Source organism: Andrographis paniculata, unplaced genomic scaffold (assembly GCF_009805555.1).
Source record: "Andrographis paniculata isolate CXL003 unplaced genomic scaffold, ASM980555v1 Contig10END, whole genome shotgun sequence".
NCBI classification, from domain to species: domain Eukaryota; kingdom Viridiplantae; phylum Streptophyta; class Magnoliopsida; order Lamiales; family Acanthaceae; genus Andrographis; species Andrographis paniculata.
In genome coordinates, this window is record NW_026137380.1 from 1542876 (window position 1) to 1561018 (window position 18143).

At 36.4% G+C, this 18143-nt stretch overlaps 2 protein-coding genes and 1 long non-coding RNA gene across 3 annotated transcripts; 2 read left to right on the plus strand and 1 right to left on the minus strand.

Moving 5' to 3' along the window:
- The first annotated feature begins 3085 nt into the window (after positions 1-3085).
- LOC127246800 (SNF2 domain-containing protein CLASSY 3-like) lies at positions 3086-8435 on the plus strand. The gene is made up of 9 exons (XM_051268376.1): positions 3086-3413; positions 3510-3613; positions 3734-3874; positions 3962-4007; positions 4088-5070; positions 5189-5341; positions 5506-7451; positions 7766-8209; positions 8321-8435. Exons 1-7 carry the CDS (start codon positions 3086-3088, stop codon positions 7417-7419), a joined length of 3669 nt encoding a protein of 1222 aa, XP_051124333.1. The 3' UTR covers positions 7420-7451; positions 7766-8209; positions 8321-8435.
- A 168-nt stretch (positions 8436-8603) lies between these two features.
- On the plus strand, positions 8604-9563 carry LOC127246025 (uncharacterized). The gene is made up of 5 exons (XR_007837590.1): positions 8604-8720; positions 8831-8930; positions 9015-9068; positions 9162-9302; positions 9449-9563. It is a non-coding gene; the product is annotated as an uncharacterized LOC127246025 (long non-coding RNA).
- Positions 9564-12128: 2565 nt separating this feature from the next.
- LOC127246808 (SNF2 domain-containing protein CLASSY 3-like) lies at positions 12129-15650 on the minus strand. The gene is made up of 5 exons (XM_051268389.1): positions 15506-15650; positions 15329-15387; positions 14447-15214; positions 14136-14291; positions 12129-14042 (listed from the first exon to the last, which is right to left on the minus strand). Exons 1-5 carry the CDS (start codon positions 15648-15650, stop codon positions 12129-12131), a joined length of 3042 nt encoding a protein of 1013 aa, XP_051124346.1.
- Positions 15651-18143: the final 2493 nt, after the last annotated feature.

The window sequence follows — 18143 nt, forward strand, 5'->3', positions numbered from 1 at the left end:
TTTTTTTTTCTCGGTACACTAGATGTTTAACAAAAAAACTCAAATCAATGAGATTGTGAAAATAAAGAAGATATTTTATTGATTTTTATTGTCATTTTTATCAACTCGATACTTGTAAAAAACATTCCAATTCTACAGTATTTTTAAGGCAAGTTCGAAGGTCGAAGAAAGACACGACAAATTCCTATCATTTGCCTAGATTTTAAATTCTACAAAATGGTAAAGATGTTTTTTCATTTTATTTTTATTTAAAATTTCATAAAATACTATTGCTTTGATGGGTTTTGGGGAGCTTCTGTAATAAGTATCACTGCGCTTGGATTCATTGTGCTTAATCCCTTAATTTTTTTTAAAAAATATTATTATTATTATTTTCCAAAAAATACCATATAATAACATTATATACAATTAGGTTCTTTTAATTTAGAGTAGCTTTATCTCTCCTATATCCTACATAATAATTTTTATTTTTTTAAAAATAGGATGTTCTTTTTCTTAGAAAGAAACTAATATTTCTTAGATATCATTGGTACCACATAGGAGACATATAATTTATCTAGAGAATAAAGCTCCACAGAAATTCAAATTTCAAGAATTTATTTTGTATATTGGCTGTAGACAATAATAAAAAAGAGAGGAAACATGTTATGTATTTTTAAGAATTTTGTTTGTTGATTATTTGGGGCGACTAAAAACACATTAATTTAATAATCAGTGTTTTTAAACTAATATTACAATGAAATGACTTGTGTCTTATATGAAGATTAAAGTGTTACCGGTGCATGTCAATAGTATATATGATGATTCTTTCTCTCGTCAATCAGCTTTGATTGGATAGATTTGATGGATTGATATAAACATATTTGCTTACATGAATTTGATGGTGTGAAAATTATTATTATTTTTTTTATGACCTCATAATCATCTGTTCTTTTAGAATTCTACCATTGGATTCAATTGGTAAAGAAAAAATAATAGTCGTGAAATCCTCAAAACAAAAAGGAAAAATGGTTTAAGGAAGTCTAAATTTGTATTTCAAAGGCATAGTGATTTTAAAAACATTGCAATTTCAAACAGGAGCTTCACTCTACATTTAAAACTTCATTATTTAGATAGTTTGATACTTGCTTACGTGTAATAAAGAGTATATTTATATATTTGGCATTGGAGAGTACATTTTGTTCGAAATAATTTTTTATTTGCATCATGTTGTTAACTTTCAACAGTCCATATTGAATGGGGTCTAAAGAAAAGACTGAGACATTCATTTAATATTTTTATACTTTTTGAGTATTATGAATTTTTTGTTACCTTGTACTAATCACGAAAAATTAAATTATTTTTAACTATCTTTACTTCATTATATAGGATAATCGTCAACCAATGAGTTACCAAAGAGAGAGAAGATCATCATCGCCAAACGATGCTCAAAGTGAACATCAGTTGGTTGTATATACTTCTAGTGGTCAAGATGGACCATCCACTTCTTATAATGACGCAGATAATCAACTGAGGAGAAGAATCCAATCACATTCTTTGACCGGAGGTAGGTGTTAACATTTTAAAAGCATAAGTTTCATTACGTCATTATTACTAAGTATATTCTTGCAAACATTTCTCAAGACGTATGCCATGCTCAATTTAGGAATTTGCTATTATTCTTGCATATGCATTACTTAATGGGAATTATCTAACAATCATCATTTCAGCTGGAGGATTTTCTCTCTTTCTTTCTCTCTATTTTTTTTTTTTTTTTTTTTTGGAAATTTTTTTATTAAATATGCATATGAAGATATTTCATTAAATCATTTTGATTGCTTATACTAGAAATTTTCAATCTTTGGAGGGATGCCAATAAGTTTATAATATATGGCATATCTAATGTGGACTTCAGTATTTTAATTGCAGTAAAGTCTAATTATTTAAGAAGAAGATTGAACAGCAAATATAACTTTTGTGTTGAGCTTGGGTTTAGGATTAAACAATGGATAATCGTGATTTTATGTTATAGAGTTTGAAGCTATTGTACCTATTGTTAATTGGTTTTTAATACGTAAATTTTGAATTTATATTTACAATATTTTAATATTTTATATTTGAATTTGATAAATATTTTTTTATAAAAAAAATTTAAAATATTAAGTTTATCAAGTCTAAGTTCAAATCTTGAAGTATAGTTTAAATTGAAAAAAAGATATGCTAGACATCCCTGTGTTGGGTTTTATAGGGTCCACGTGTGTCTAATCAAAGTATAGTCAAACTTAATGAAAATTTTGAATTTTAATTTATATCCTGTTAATATAGTATTGTAAACCATAATACATTATATTTTTATGTAGGATATTATTTCAGGAAACAATGAAAATATTTGCTTGTTAATAATATAATGTGAAAATTTATAAAATTATTTTAGTTATTTATTATTTACCGGACTTATGTTTATGTGGACAAAGATTAAATATATATATTTTTTATCATATGATAATCATAACTTTTATATGATATTTGATAACTTATTTTGTCTATAGAATATATATTTTGTATAAATTAAATTTAGAATATTTCTAAAATAAAATATTCTATTTGTCTTTTCAACAATTTGAGTTAACCATAAATTTATATAAAGAAAATTGGAAAAAGATATTCCACACTTATATCGCATTATCACTACGTTTATCCTATATTTTTGCAAATGAGATAAATACTTTTGATTGTCGTTTTATTTTTTGTTATTTATTAAATAATGTTTGAATATCTTGCATGTTTATTTGTCTTTTTTTTGCAATCATCTATTGTGAAAAACCAAATGTTAGTATTATTATTCATACAAAAAATAAAAATAAAAATGGAGCATATCTTTTTATAAAAATTTTCTGTTAATTTATTTTTTTTATTTATTTCAAACATAATGTCCGATACAACTATTCTTACAAAAATAAAATAAAAAAAATTTATCTCAGTAATTCCTAAATTCTCACCTATGCTAATCAAAGTGTGCATTAACATTATTTCAATTGAGTTCAAATTAGCTAAAACAAATGGTACATTTGAACTAACAGATAACATACTAAGCCCCGAATCGACAATGGGAACGCACGATGGAGCTATTGTGGTTAGAGACGAGAGAATGGATTCTCCGTCTAGGGTCGAGGAGAATGACCGAGGGGAATTGACGTGTTCATGGGACATCGGGAGGATTCTTGCAGCGGATATGAAGTTCGAGAGAAAAGTCTCTCTTGTACATTTGAACTTGGGGCTGCTTGACAGGGATGAAGTGACCCATAACTACCCAACACCACCGATGGTCGATGGGGTTGAGCCTGTGAGAGATATGCCGCTGCGGGAGGCGGAACCTGTAGTGACCAAAGAAACTCGAAATGATATTGCTGATATGTCCGAGCATTTATTAGGAGGTGATGTTTTAACTTCAGCTTTTCTTGTTTGCTTATCACTAACAACTTCAAGGGAGAAAAAAAAGTAATGTTATGATTTCTGCAATGTGGTTGCAGATTCTGAAATGGCTGAGAGCGATCATGTTCTTGATACGACAGGATGTGATGACCAACTCGAGATGGACGATGATCTTCCCATGACATCTGGATTGGACGATAAGGTGCCAACAATTCTATTAATTCCCATTTGTTATTGAATACCTCCCGTGAACAATATCTTCACTAAATATGCATTTCTAATCTTTAATTAAATACTGAAACTGAACGTCCATGGCCAGCAGGTTGATGAAGAGCTTTTCGCAGCTCAAACTGAAAGATGTGCCGACGGGAATCATACCCTGTCCTATATGGGCAGCCGAGGATTAATTTGTACGTCTTGTGGTCATGTGGAGCTTGATGCATATCAAGTTTTGAGCTCGAGGGTAAGTATATGGATTTTGAAGTTATACTGCTTCCATTTTAAGAACTATAAACATCGTCTTATCTGCAATTTTCTTTTGCTTTTGTAGGTTGACAACATTTATTTCGATAGCTCTGAAGAGGTAGATGATGAAGGTAATGGCTGACCTAAGAAAACTCTAACATTTGAAAGTTATCAATGATTGACATTCTCATATTTGTGTCTCTTTGCTCAGGGACAGAAAATGAAAATGAAAGGAAAGTGCCGGAGAAGAAAGGCAACATGTACAAGATGCAGCCTTCTGAGGAAGAATTTGAAGAAATTTTGGAGCATTTAAGGAATCAAGCTCATACTCACGCTCGAATTTTTGGTGATGATTGTAAAGTCCCTGAACTAGTTTGCGACTCGAGCAAGGATAATTCTGATAGTCCCTCCTCATCCTGTATGATGGCTGCCCCAGAAGATGTTGGAGATTTGCGGGTAGCGAGTGACGACATTAATGCTGCTGACAGTGGCATTGGAGGCCAGGTTCGATCTACAAGGAGGATCAATATGCACCTGTCCTCAATTTATGTTGTGGATGGACTGTCTGGCGACGAAGACTTCACTCTGAGGAAGAGGCGAAAAGTGAAAATTGAGAAAAGAAGAGTCGACACTGCAGAGCCTGTGGAGGAGGAGGCCTCAGGGCAGCGCAAAATCGCAACTCCAAAACGGAAGGGGAAGGCTGCAGTGACCTCTCTTCAGAGGAAGACGAAGCAGAGGAGGCTATCAGAGATCTGTGCAGACGAAGTACACAGATTGGAGCCAGCGGGTGGAGTCTCAGTCTCAAAAGCTAAGAGTTCCAAAGCTCCGCAGACTAGCAGAAACAGCGGTGGTGGGGATGACATGCCATATTGGCTTCAGGAGATGACCAAATTCATGACTGGGGCCAAAGCCAAGAAGAAGAAGCCCAAACGATTTGACATCAAAAAGTTCCTAGAAGAATCCTTTCTTAGACCACCATCTCGGACAATGCATACCGGCGAAGGGAGTGGGACTGCAAATGGAGCTGACGACTACCCTGATCTTCCAAAGAAGTTCAGGTTTGAAGAAGATGTCGTGCCACCGACAGAAGAGGACCAGAGAGAAGCTGAGGTGACGAAGGAGGTGGACGACCTTCTTGAGGAGTTGAACTTCAACTGCGCTGCGGAAGAAGTGGGAACGATTACCAGCAGTGAGGTAACTCATTTATTTTCAACACTTGTGTAGACTAATTTCTATATTAAAAGAATATTTAGACAATAACTGATTTGGCATGTACGGATTGAGAACTGATTCAGCACTAACGATGATGCAGGTTGTTCATCTGGACGAGGAGGAGGAGGAAGACACTCAGGAGCGCAGATGTGCCCGAGGGCTCCATTTGTTGACATTAGAAGACAACCATGGACTATATTGTATCTACTGTCAGCATGTGGAGATTCATCCGAGGGATGTAATTCCTCCGTGGGTAAGTATATATCGATTGCTTCCTTAAAGAACTAAAATTGTTCCTTTTAATTTATCTTTTCTCCCTAATCTGTTATCTGAAAGTAGTTCAGTGCAATTTTAGGGTGATTTAAAAAGTGTGCAGCTACCCCCGTTTATACAACTTCTTCTCTCTTCGTTTTGCAGGCGATCAAAGCTCATCGTGCTTCAGGAAAGAAGAAGAAACAGGGGAAAGGGGAGAGTCTAGATCTCAGTGCCGTTAGTCTCCCTATACCGGATGCAGCTGATGTAAGCAGCTGGACTAGCGGCTCAGTTTGGAGCATCACAGCTGGTGTGCGGGAAAGTATGTACGAACACCAGCAAGAAGGATTTGAGTTCCTCTGGAAAAACTTGGCAGGCAGTACTGACATTGCCGAGTTGAAGAACTCAAATCCACCTGGAGTGGGCGGATGCATCATTTCTCATGCACCAGGGACTGGAAAGACACGTCTGACGATTGTATTCCTCGAGGCGTATCTAAAGATGTTTCCAAACTGCCTGCCGATCATCATCGTCCCAGCCAACATACTTGGCACCTGGGAAGCAGAGTTCAGAAGGTGGAATGCCGGGTTTAATTTCCACAACCTGAACAATCTGGCATTCATTGGCGACGAGAGGGCGGCTGCTGACCATCTCTTTCACGGAGCGAGGATCACATGTCGGGATTTGGAGGCAATCCGGATGGTTAAAATATATACCTGGAAGAGAGGGGGAGGTCTTTTGGGGATTAGCTACAACCTTTTTGAGAAGCTAACGGCGCAGAAAGAGGGGGAAGCAAATGCAGGGGAGGAGGAGGGGCAGAGAACAGTTTCTGAACAGAACTTGGAAGTTCTGAGGTCGACACTTCGTGAGCTGCCTGAACTCGCGATTCTTGATGAAGGCCATACTCCTCGTAACAACAGGAGTAAGCTTTGGGCTTCACTGGTTCAGCTCAAGACAGAAAGGCGTGTCATCTTGTCCGGGACGCCATTCCAAAACAGCTTCGAAGAGCTGTTCAACACCTTAAAGATAGTAAGGCCGACAGTAGCAGAATCGTTTATGCAGGATCGGACATTTGCTGAAATTCTGCAGTCAGATAAGAGAAGACAAAGCTCTCGGCCTGCTTTGCTTCCCCAAGCCATTGATCGTGCAGTGGAGAGGCTTAAAGTCTCCATGTCGCAGTTTGTGCACGTGTACAAGGGAACTGTCCTGCAAGAGAATCTCCCCGGATTAAGAGATTCTGTCATCCTCCTGAAGCCGACTGGGTTGCAAAAGAATCTGATCGACAAGTTGGAGGGGGAACGGTTAAGTAGAACAATTAATAATGAATTTGGATATTCGTTGGTATCTACTCACCCTTACCTCGTCAATAAATGCAAGTCGCAAGTGCCAACCGATGAAATTGATATGAAAGCTGTCGAGGCATCAAAGCTCAGTCCTGGCGATGGAGTCAAAACAAAATTCATCATCGAGTTTGTCCGCCTCAGTACTCTGCTGAATGAAAAAGTGCTGATCTTCAGCCAGTACATTCCGCCCTTGGAGCTGATCAAAGAGTATCTGTCCATGAAGTTCGATTGGCATGCCGGGAAGGAAATTCTGAAGCTGGATGGGAAGCTAGACAAGAAGCAACGGCAGAAAGCGATCAATGCATTCAATGATCCAGACAACGATTCGAAGATCATGCTGGCGTCAATAAGGTGTTGCTGTGAGGGCATAAGCCTGGTTGGCGCTTCGAGGGTCATTCTGCTTGATGTCGTCTGGAATCCATCAGTCGAGCAGCAGGCAATCTGTCGGGCTTATAGGATTGGGCAAAAGAAGTTTGTCCACAGCTATCATCTTATGACTGCTGGCACGGCTGAGGCGGACAAATATTGCCGGCAGGCTGAGAAAGAGAGGATATCAGAATTGGTGTTCTGCTCTTCTTCGAACGAGAAGGCCGTATCAAAGCAGCCCATGGCAGGGATTGAGGACAGGATTCTTGAGGAGATGGTCCAGCACGCGAAGACGAAAGATATGTTTGAAAAGATCATCCACCAGCCGAAGAATGCCGACTTGATCCAGTCCTTAGGACTCAGAGGTTGACTTGAGAGTGTTCGATTCCTGGGAGTATAAAGGTACGTACGTTTGTGTTGGATCAGTGAAAGTGTTTGTGAAGAAACGGATTCATGAGTTGATTGATTCATTTTTGTTTGTGAACTGTTTGGTTGATGATTTTGTGATCTTTGAATTGTTTGTTTGTTTGAGGTTACTTTCTGGCTCGCATAGGTTTTTATTGTTTGTTTGGAATATTTTTTTTCGATCATTTGTATAGATTTATATGATGAAATTCAGATTTTTCCCCCCATTTTCTGACCAATTGCTATTCAGATATTGCTCTTGGTTTGCACTAGCATTGATTTAAACTCCTTTTACTTGTATGTTTTTTCAGGTTGATGCATTGCTCGTCTTGCATATGAAATGGCCAGAAAACGGCGTAAGGAACTGTATTCTTTTTGACAAAGCTAGCTAATGTTTTAGAGGTAATATTATGATGGATTGTTTATCTTCAAGTTTGTATCATTTGCAAGAAGTATCTTAACATTCATATAATTTTTTTTGCACTTCACAATCATTAACTGCATTTCCCATTTGCAATTTGGTTTGGGCTGCCTCAAACAATTGCCTAGTTCAAGTCAGAAAGGAAGTTTTGGTTTCAAAACATTTGTCCGAGTTTCTATGGCAGCATGCATTTAGGCCACGGTGCGTAGTGCTGCCATGCTTTTGAAGTACGGGCTGGGTGAGAAAAGAGCAGCGCAAAGAATTGAGGTAGCCGTCTTAGATGTTCTAGATAGATAGAGGATATCGCACTGGCGACATGTTCTCGGCCGGAATGGTGAAAACAACACAATCCTTTGATGGCTCTCTTATTATTATTTTATGTCCTAGATTTTCATGTGTAAAAATCATTAGATTTGATTTATATTATTTGGTGCCGATTGCACAGGAATTAGCCGAGGGGAAGGAAATGGGCGAACTAGTCCATAGAAAGCAAAACTACCGATGCTGTGTGAAACCGATTCTCCCAATACTACATGATCTTGTGCATGCTGAGGGATGGGAACTATTAAGTTAACTTCAGGATTTACTCTATGTTTTATGTTCTTGAGGCCCAAATCTTTTTATTATGCAAATTTTTACTATCTTTTGATGAATTTTGGAATACTTTTTTTGACCATTTGTATAGATTTATATGATTGATATAAACTTCTATGCTTTTTCAGGTTGATCGCATTGCTCGTTTGCATTTGAAATGGCCAGAAAACGGCCTAAAAATTTGATAGGGATTTTTTTTTGGACTTCTTCTAAAAGACCTTATACTAGTGAAGTTCATGTGGACTTACAAGGTATAGATTTTTCTTCAAATTTTCTGATGTAGGACTTGCATTTGCACCATAACATTAGCTTCATAATATGAATAAATGAACTATTAACAGTTTGGCACATTATCATGCAGTTCGATGTGATTCTCACAAACAATATATTTGGGAATATCTGTTCTGATCAAGCATGTAAAAATTCGGGAAGCATTGCCATCTGCAAGCCCGGGTGAAACGGTACGCCGTACGTTAGTCCTTCCAAAGAAATCCGTATCCCTTCCCTTCTTATTAAATATTAATGGTCGAGGCATTGTTGTGTAGGGGCCTGGAATATTCGAACCGATACATGGTTCTGCTCCTGACATTGCCGGTCAGGTTTGTTTGATGCTGTCATACATTTATTTTAGAACTTAAACTAATGAATTTTTGGCACAACAATGCATATACTACATACATACTTACATTCAGGACAAAGCGAATCCCCTGGCAGCGGTGTGTAGTGGTGCCGTGCATTTGAAGTACGGGTTGGGTGAGGAAAGAGCCACGGTAGCCGTCTTGGATGCTCTAGAGAGAGGATCTCGCACTAGCAACATATTCTCGGCTGGAATGGTAAAAACAACACTATCCTTTGATCTATCAATCATCAATTGCTCGTTCTCTTATTATTGTCCTAGATTTTCATGAGTAAAAATCATTAGATTTGATTTATATTTGTTGCTAGTTATTTTTTCGATTAAATTGGTTGATGTTTGCAGATTGTTTGGACTTCGGATGGGCTACAAAAAATTATTGAGCCTTTGCGATTTAGGCCTAAATGTTGTGAAGGCCTACTTGGTTGCTGATGGTGTTCCCTGTGATGGCGCGTTCAACATTTGAAGAATTTCTATTTGAAGAGAATCTAACTAGTTATACAAGATTTGCAGTGGAACGTGACCTATGGCTATTGGGGAAAACGTCCGGGGTGTTTTGTCTGGGAAAATGGTGAGAGAAAATTGAATACTGAGAGAGTGAAGATAGAAGATAGGTTGAGAACCGGGAATGATCAAGAAAAGGTGAGATAGATTTCTTGAGTGTATAACTCGATTGTATCCACATATCCCTGTGCTTCAATGATTTTGATAGTGAATCTTGCCTGGGTTGGAACCCTCCAAATGTAGGTCGTTGATGACCGAACTGGGTTAACAATTTTTTTGTGCTTTATATTCTTGTCTTCACCACTCTGTGCATTCCCAGTTCGATTGTCCAGCAAACAATATTTTTGAAGTTTAATGCTGTGAGGATTTGATCATTTACTTTTTTGGCCAACAATATTATTTGGTGTTGATTCCGCAAAAATTAGAGGGGGAAGGAAATTGGCGAACTAGAGCTCAACTCCATAGAAAACAAAGCTACTAATGTTGTGCGGATACTACATGATCTTGTGCATACTGAGGGATGGGAATTATTAAATTAACTTGAGGATTTAGTCTATGTTTTTTATTATTGACGCCATTTTTTTTTTTATTATGCAATCTTCACAATTATTTTTTTTTTTAAATACATGTTTACTTCTCAACAAATAATAAAAATAGAACCATACTACAAAGAAAAGGCCAAAAAGGAGACAAACGTAAGTATTTAATGACTATGTTGGGACTCTCGTTTGTGTTTAAATAAAATAATTTTGTATTTCTCTAATATCTTGAGCTTTTAGGTGAGACGGTCATTATGTGCATCTGACATGGTATCCTTTGGATAAGTTAAAAAAATATTCAAAAAGACGAGCTGTTTTGATGATTTTCTGCAATTATTTCATTTAGATTAATTTAGTATTGTGAAAATTAAATTTCTTCTTGCACATAAAATATTTGATGCATAAGTTAGTTTCTAGTTTCTACCTCATTGATAATCGTAAATAAATAGATACTCCGTCAATGCTCGAGGGCAATGGCAAAGCCATTACAATGAGAATTGAGAGAAGGCAATTGACATCTCCATTGATGACCCGGAGCATTGGTAGAGTTCCTCCACCAGAGATGCTGGAGATTCCGTCACGGTGCATATAGGGAGAGTCGAGATATTTGTCGGATTGTTTTAAATTTAATGATGTGGTAACGGTTAATGTAAAAAGTTGTCGATTTATAATATAACCAATTAAGTTTCAGTTTTATATTTAATGATGTAGTAATTTTTTTTTGTTGATTAACACATAATTTGTTTGGATAATAATATAATTAATACGTAGTTTCATACAACACACATTATAAAGTATAAACAATTAGAACATAGTTTCAATTAATTCAGCACATATTATGTTAATTGAAATCTTGCTTGTTTATATTTCATACCCTTAATCAGCCATCTGATTATTTCAATTTACCTTTCTTACATGAACTGTTATATTATATTATGTTAGAGAAACATTTAACCTATATTTTATCTTAGATCATGTCAGCGTTTATTAACATCAGTATATATATATATATATATATATATCAATTCCACTGGTTTGCACTGAGGATGAACTGTTGGTGCACAGATATTAGATAAACTTCAAAATCAGTCTTAAAGGTTCTCCTAAACCCTTCCCCTTCGATCAATTTCTTTTGCAATTTCAGTTGGTTTAAGAAGGACGACGCGGTCTCTTAATCCATTGAGATTTTTTGTAGGATAGCACTTTCGTGCACGTCCGGGCTATGGAGCCTTTGATGGTTCGGGAGGCAAAGAAGGCCGAGAGCTTTGGCCTTTCTTCGAAGACCTTTTAATCGAATGTAGAATTTTAGTGAATGTTCGGTCCGTTGTTATGCGTGTTGCACGACTATTAATTCAAAGATGTTATGTAAAGGTGCAAGTCCCGAAAATATGGCGTGCTTTTCCAAAAATATGTGTTATTGGATTGTCCTTTTGCGGTGTTATATGTGCATTATTCATATATAATTATAATTGTAAATGTCTTTCAACAGAGCTGTTCATTTTTATGAGTGTGAATTGTTACTATGTTGTTCTTTGTCGTATACAATATTGTTGTCTATATGTAATAAGAATGATTTGTTGTTGTCTTTCTAAATGTATTTTTATTATTTTTCACATATATATTTTTTTTTATGTTAATGAATTTTAATCTATGTGTTAGATTATATCAAATAAATTTTAGAATATATATATCTTTAATATTTACAAAATCATAATTCATTCGTATCATGTTTTTGCATTTCAAAATTCATCGTAAACCTACACAAACTACGATTCATTATATTTTGTTTATGATATAGAACAATCTAAAAGTACCAATTGATAAGCGAAAAATGAAAGAAATAAAAAAAAAAAAAAAAAAATTCCAAACTTGTTCAAAAACTATACAATCCATCACATTTTGTTTCTTGAGGGAAATCAAGCAAAAAAATCACAAACAATCTGTTCTTGCCAAAAACTTTTAAGTCAACACAATTTATATTATCAACCTTTCATGCCTAAGGACTGGATCAAATCGGCGCTCTTCGGCTGGTGGATGATCTTTTCAAATATATCCTTCGTCATTGCATGCTCGACCATCTCTTGGAGAATCTTATCCTCAATCTCCGGCAGCTGCTGCTTCGATGTGTCCTCGTTCGAAGAAGAGCAGAAGACTAACTCCGATAGGCGCTCTTTCTCAGCTTGCCGGCAATATTTGTCCGCCTCAATGGTGCCAGCAGTCATCAGATGATAGGTATGGACAAACTTCTTTTGCCCAATCCTATAAGCTCGACAAATCGCCTGCTGTTGGACTGAAGGGTTCCAGACGACGTCTAGCAAAATGACCCTCGAAGCCCCAACCAGACTTATGCCCTCGGAGCAGCACCTCGTCGACGCCAGCATGATCTTCGAATCATTTTCTGGATCGTTGAATGCGTCGATCACATTCTGGCGTTGCTTCTTCTGTAGCCTCCCTTCCAGCCTCAGAATTTCCTTGCCTTCGTTCCACTGGAGGGTCGCGGTCAGGTGCTCTTTGATCAGGTCCAAGGGCGGAATGTACTGGCTGAAGATGAGCACTTTTTCGTTCAGCAGCGTACTGAGGCGGACAAACTCGAGGATGAATTTCGTTTTGACTCCATCACCAGGATTGAGCTTCGACTCCTCGACTGCTTGCATATCGATCCCGTCGGTTGGCACTTGCGACTTGCATTTCTGGATGAGGTAAGGATGAACAGATACCAGTGAATATCCAAACTCACTCGTAAGTGTTTTCCTTACCCGTTCCTCTTCCAACCGGTCGATCAGTCGCTTCTGCAATCCAGTCGGTTTCAGGAGGATGATGGAGTCTCTCAATCCGGGGAGATTATTCTGGAGGACTGTCCCCTTGTGCACGTGCACAAACGGCGCCATGGCGACTTTCAGCCTCTCAACTGCACGATTGATGGCTTCCGGAAGCAAAGCAGGCCGAGAGCTTTGGGCCCTCTTATCCGAATGCAGAATCTCGGCAAACGTCCGATCCTGCATAATCTCTTCCGCTACTGCTGGCCTGACGATCTTTAGGGTGTTGAACAGTTCCTCGAAGTTGTTCTGGAACGGCGTCCCGGACAAGATGACGCGCTTTTCCGTCTTGAGCTGAACTAGTGAAGCCCAAATCTTACTCCTGTGGTTACGAGGAGTATGACCTTCGTCGAGAATCACTAGTCCAGGAATCTCAAGAAGTATTGATCTCAGAACTTCCAAGTTCTGTTCAGCCCCCGTTCTCTGCCCCCCCTCCTCGCCTGCATTTGCTTCCGCCTCTTTCTGCGCCGTTAGCTTCTCGAAGAGGTTGTAGCTAATCCCCAGAAGACCTCCCCCTCTCCGCCACGTGTACATTTTGACCATTCTGATCGCCTCCATATCCCGACGTCTGATCCTCCCCCCTTGAAACAGATGGTCAGCAGCAGCAATCTCGTCGCCGATCAACGCCGAGTTGTTCAGGTTGTGGAAATTAAAGCCCGGGTTCCACCTTCTGAACTCTCCTTCCCAAGTAGCAAGTATGTTGGCTGGGACGATGATCATCGGCAGGCAATTTGGAAACACCTTTAGATACGTCTGGAGGAAGACAATCGTCAGACGTGTCTTTCCGGTCCCTGGTGCATGGGAAATAATGCATCCACCAACTCCCGGTAGATTTGAGTTCCTCAACTCGGCAAGTTCAGTGCTGCCCGCCAAGTTCCTCCATAGGAACTCAAATCCCTCTTGCTGGTGCTCATACAGTGTTTCTCTCACACCAGCGTCGATGCTCCACACTGAGCCGCTTGTCCAGCTGCTGCTTACAGTAGCTGCATCTGCTACCGGGAGACTGATGGTGCTGAGATCCAGAGCCTCCCTTTTCTCCTCCTTCTTCTTCTTTCCCCCAGCACGATAAGCTTTCATCGCCTGCAAAAAAAGAAAGAAGAAGTCATATAAAAGGTAGCTGCAAAAATTTTAAATCAACCTAAAATTAGAAGTAGCAATTTTGATGTTACTTACCCACGGAGGAAGTACGTCTCTTGGTTGAATCGCCACATGTTGACAGTGGCGACAATACCATCCTTTGTCGTCCTCTAATATCAACTCATGAAGACCTCGGGCGCATCTGCGCTCCTGAGTGTCCTCTTCCTCCTCGTCATCCTCAGCTTGAACAACCTGCAAGTCGTGACTAGATTATTAGTTCTCATATCGCTTTTTGAATAATAATAATAATAATAATAGTGCCGAATTAGTTCTCAATCTGTGTCGTTTTTGTCTATTTTTTGAATATAGAAAGTAATCTACACAGGTGCTGAAAGTGATTAACTTACCCCACGGTTGGTCATTGTTCCCATTCGCTCCACAGCGCAGTTATATTCCATTTCTTGGAACAAGTCGTCCATACCCTTCCGCCACTCAGTTTCCCTTTGATCTTCTTCGGGCACTGGCGCGACATTGTCTTCGAACCGGAATTTCTTGGGAAGAGCCGGGTAGTCGGCAGCTCCATCAGCAGCCCCACTCGCTCGTCCGAGAACAGATCCCTCTAGGATCTTGGAGATGTCAATCTTCTGTGGCTTCGCTTTCTTCGCTTTGGCCCCCGTCATATATTTCGTCAACTCCTTGAGCCAATACGGCATCTTTTTGCCCTCATCGCCGTTTCTGCTGGTCTGTGCAGCTTTTGAGTCCGAGGCGGGGCGTGCTTGTGCATTTTCTGACACCCTCCGAGGAGAGGTCACTGCAGCCCTTCGTTTTGAAGGTCTGATGCTGCGCCACCCTGAAGTCCCCGCAGGCGAGCTGTCATCTGCAGTGTCAGCTCTTCTATTGTTCGTCGATTTCCTCCTCTTCCTCACAGTGAAGTCTTCATCCTCGGAGGAGCTCTTGATGTTGTCGCCGGACATGCCACTCAACTCATCCTCGACATAAACTGGCGGCGGGCCCGTATTGGTCCTCCTCCTAGATCTCACCCGACTTGCAATGCCCCCGCACACTTCTGTGTGGGTGTCGGCATCGTCCCCGTCGGAGTGGCTGTCGAATTCAGGGACTGTATGCTCAGGTCCAAAAATTTGAGCATAAATATCTGAATGAAGCTTTTCATCTACCTGCAAACCACAAAAATTTAATTTGAGAAGTTGTTCATAGAACACATTCAATATCTAATTATGGAAATTAATTGAATCTCATTTTTTTAACTTTCGTAATTTGTTAATCAACACCTTATCGTCAGATCCGGTCATCATGGCAGTGGGAACATCCTCGCCCTCCATTTCAGAATCTGCAATGATGTCAGAAAAATCAAATTTTCTCCCTTGGAATTGTTGCCAATAAACAAACAACTTGAAGTTGTAACCCATAAACAAAATATATATATATATACAAAATTAAAACATCACCTTGATGTGTTGCAACAATATTATCTCGTTGCTGCCTTGTGAGAAATCTCTCCACTCTTCCCGTCTCTGGAGTTATCTCCGATGGAGGAACGTTGCTGATCCTCCCGAATGTCGATGGAGCATCCATTGATTCGCGATTATCCATTTGAGCAAGTGATAGCAATTTTGCAGATTCTTCTTCCTCTGGATCGATGATGATTGTATGAGTAATTCTGTGTAATTGTTAAAGCTGATTTGGAGAATTATTTAAAGACAATCAGAGAGAGGGGTAGGTGAGGTATACGATAACTAGGTTTACTTATTAATCAGTTTGTTAACTTATATGTTGCTGATAAGGACAGTCAGAGGAACGGTGTGTATCCCTTGGAATCTGTGTAAATGAAGGGAATCTTTGTTCATATTTATTTTGTTTGAATTTTAAGGTTATTTATCATTTTTTTTTTTTTTTTTGCTGTTTAATTCTCACATTTTTTATAAATAAAAATATATAATATTTTATCTAACTATTATAAAAATACAAGAATGAAAGATTTGTCGCTAAAATATAATTTTTTTTTCATTTAATAATGTAATTTTTTTGTCAATCACAAGTATAAATTTATAATTTAATAATATAATTAATTTTTTATGAAAAACTATAAATGTGTCGTTTAGTGATCCAATTAATTTGTTGATGAAATATAAATTTGTCAGTTTAAATTTAATGATGTGGCACATTGTTATAAAAAATTTAAACAAAATAAAATAGTATTACATATATTTTTCATTGTTATTTTTTATAAAAATAATTACTCATTAATTGAATATATTATTTAAAATAAAAAATAAATATCAGATATAATAAAAAATAATAATAAGTTGAATAGCTTATAAATCAATTTGAAATATCCAAACATATTCCTAGTGTGCTATACAACTACCTATCTTTTTCTGCATATTTGATTTGAATACTGTTCTAATTTTGCCCAATTTATTTCAGATTTTTCTTTTAAAAAAGTTATAATTTTACCTAATTGGAAAATTTATTGCAATTTATATCATTTCACTTACTAAATAAAAATAACAATATGGTTTGGTGAGCTAACTGTAAATTTATTGCAATTCAAATTATTTTACTTACTAAAAAAAATAACAATATAATTTAGTGAGCTAACTGTAAATTTATAATAATTCAAATTATTTCACTTACTTAAAAAAAAAAAAATAACAATATAATCTGGTGAGCTAATGGTAAATTTATTACTTTCGCTTACTAAAAAAATAAAAATATAATTTGGTGGGCTAACTGTAGATTTATTACCATTCGAATCATTTCACTTACTAAAAAAAATTAACAATATAATTTGGTGAGCTAGCTGTAAATTTATTGCAATTCAAATCATTTTACTTACTAAAAAAATTAACAATATAATTTTGTGAGATAGCTGTAAATTTATTGCAATTCAAATCATTTTGACGTACTAAAAAAAATTAACAATATAATTTTGTGAGATAACTGTAAATTTATTATAATTCAAATTATTTCACTTACTAAAAAAAATTAACAAATAATTTGGTGAGCTAGCCGTAAATTTATTGCAATTCAAATCAATGCACTTACTGAATAATTAAAATAACAATATAGTTAGACGAGCTAGCTGTAAAATTAATAATTGGTAAACTAATTGTAAATTTAATTATTTGTTAACCTCTTTCATTATTGTTTAGTAAGTAGATATTGTTCTTTAATATATTTGTCATTTGGTTGGTACTTTATTAATAAATAATATAAATATGTGTGATTTGTGAATTTTATTGTTTAAATAATATTTTGTTAAAAATATATAATCTTACTAAAAAATATTAGAATGGATAATAAAATAGATAGGAAATTGTAAATATATATATATATATATATGTTTTCATTGTATTATTACGAGTGTTATACCAGTGCAATTGATTTCATTTTTTATTCTCGTTTTACTATAAAATTATAAATTAAATGCTACTATAATTATTTGAAATCTATTTATTTATTTTTATTATCAATGGATTTATGTCATAAACGATTTAGAGAAATACATGAGATGAAAATTTTCAAAATTATAGTGCTCCATAATACATAATATAAATTAAAAAGTCAATGATTATCATATAGTAATTTTTCTATTAAAATTTCACACTACCAAGAAAATACTACTAATTTATCTCAAAAAAAAAAAAAAAACAAAAACAAACAAACAAAACAAAACTTCAAAACAATCTTACATATGTCACAAAATATTTTTTTTTGAGACAACTTAATTAGTATTTCAACATTTGTTTAACACATTATTGCGACAATTTATCTCGACTATAATTTTGAATGTGATTTTATGACAATGTATTGTCATATATTTGTTTTAAAATACCACCGATAGTCAAATTTGTCTAAATTAGTCACAAAAATTACTTCAAGAGTTTGAATTGTCTTGAAATAAATCTCGGAAAATACTCTGAGTTTAAATTTTTTTGAAATAAGTCACGAAAAAAAATATTTCGAGAGTATGAATTGTCTCAAAGCAAATCACGAAACTAATTACAAGCTTGTGAACGAAATTAGGACCAAACTTACTCCTCGAAGATTCCATGAGAAAATGACTTTTCATCCTCTTTCAAC

What these genes read in the sequence shown, in the direction of transcription:
- LOC127246800 (XM_051268376.1), top strand. Translation starts at nt 3,086, where the DNA reads ATGGGAACGCACGATGGAGCTATTGTGGTTAGAGACGAGAGAATGGAT. An exon ending in TGAAGAGGTAGATGATGAAG is followed by an intron (nt 4,008 to 4,087) that starts GTAATGGCTGAC and finishes CTCTTTGCTCAG; the next exon opens with GGACAGAAAATGAAAATGAA. An exon ending in GAACGATTACCAGCAGTGAG is followed by an intron (nt 5,071 to 5,188) that starts GTAACTCATTTA and finishes ACGATGATGCAG; the next exon opens with GTTGTTCATCTGGACGAGGA.
- LOC127246808 (XM_051268389.1), bottom strand. Translation starts at nt 15,650, where the DNA reads ATGGATAATCGCGAATCAATGGATGCTCCATCGACATTCGGGAGGATC. An exon ending in TATTGTTGCAACACATCAAG is followed by an intron (nt 15,388 to 15,505) that starts GTGATGTTTTAA and finishes ACATCATTGCAG; the next exon opens with ATTCTGAAATGGAGGGCGAG. An exon ending in GAACAATGACCAACCGTGGG is followed by an intron (nt 14,292 to 14,446) that starts GTAAGTTAATCA and finishes CACGACTTGCAG; the next exon opens with GTTGTTCAAGCTGAGGATGA.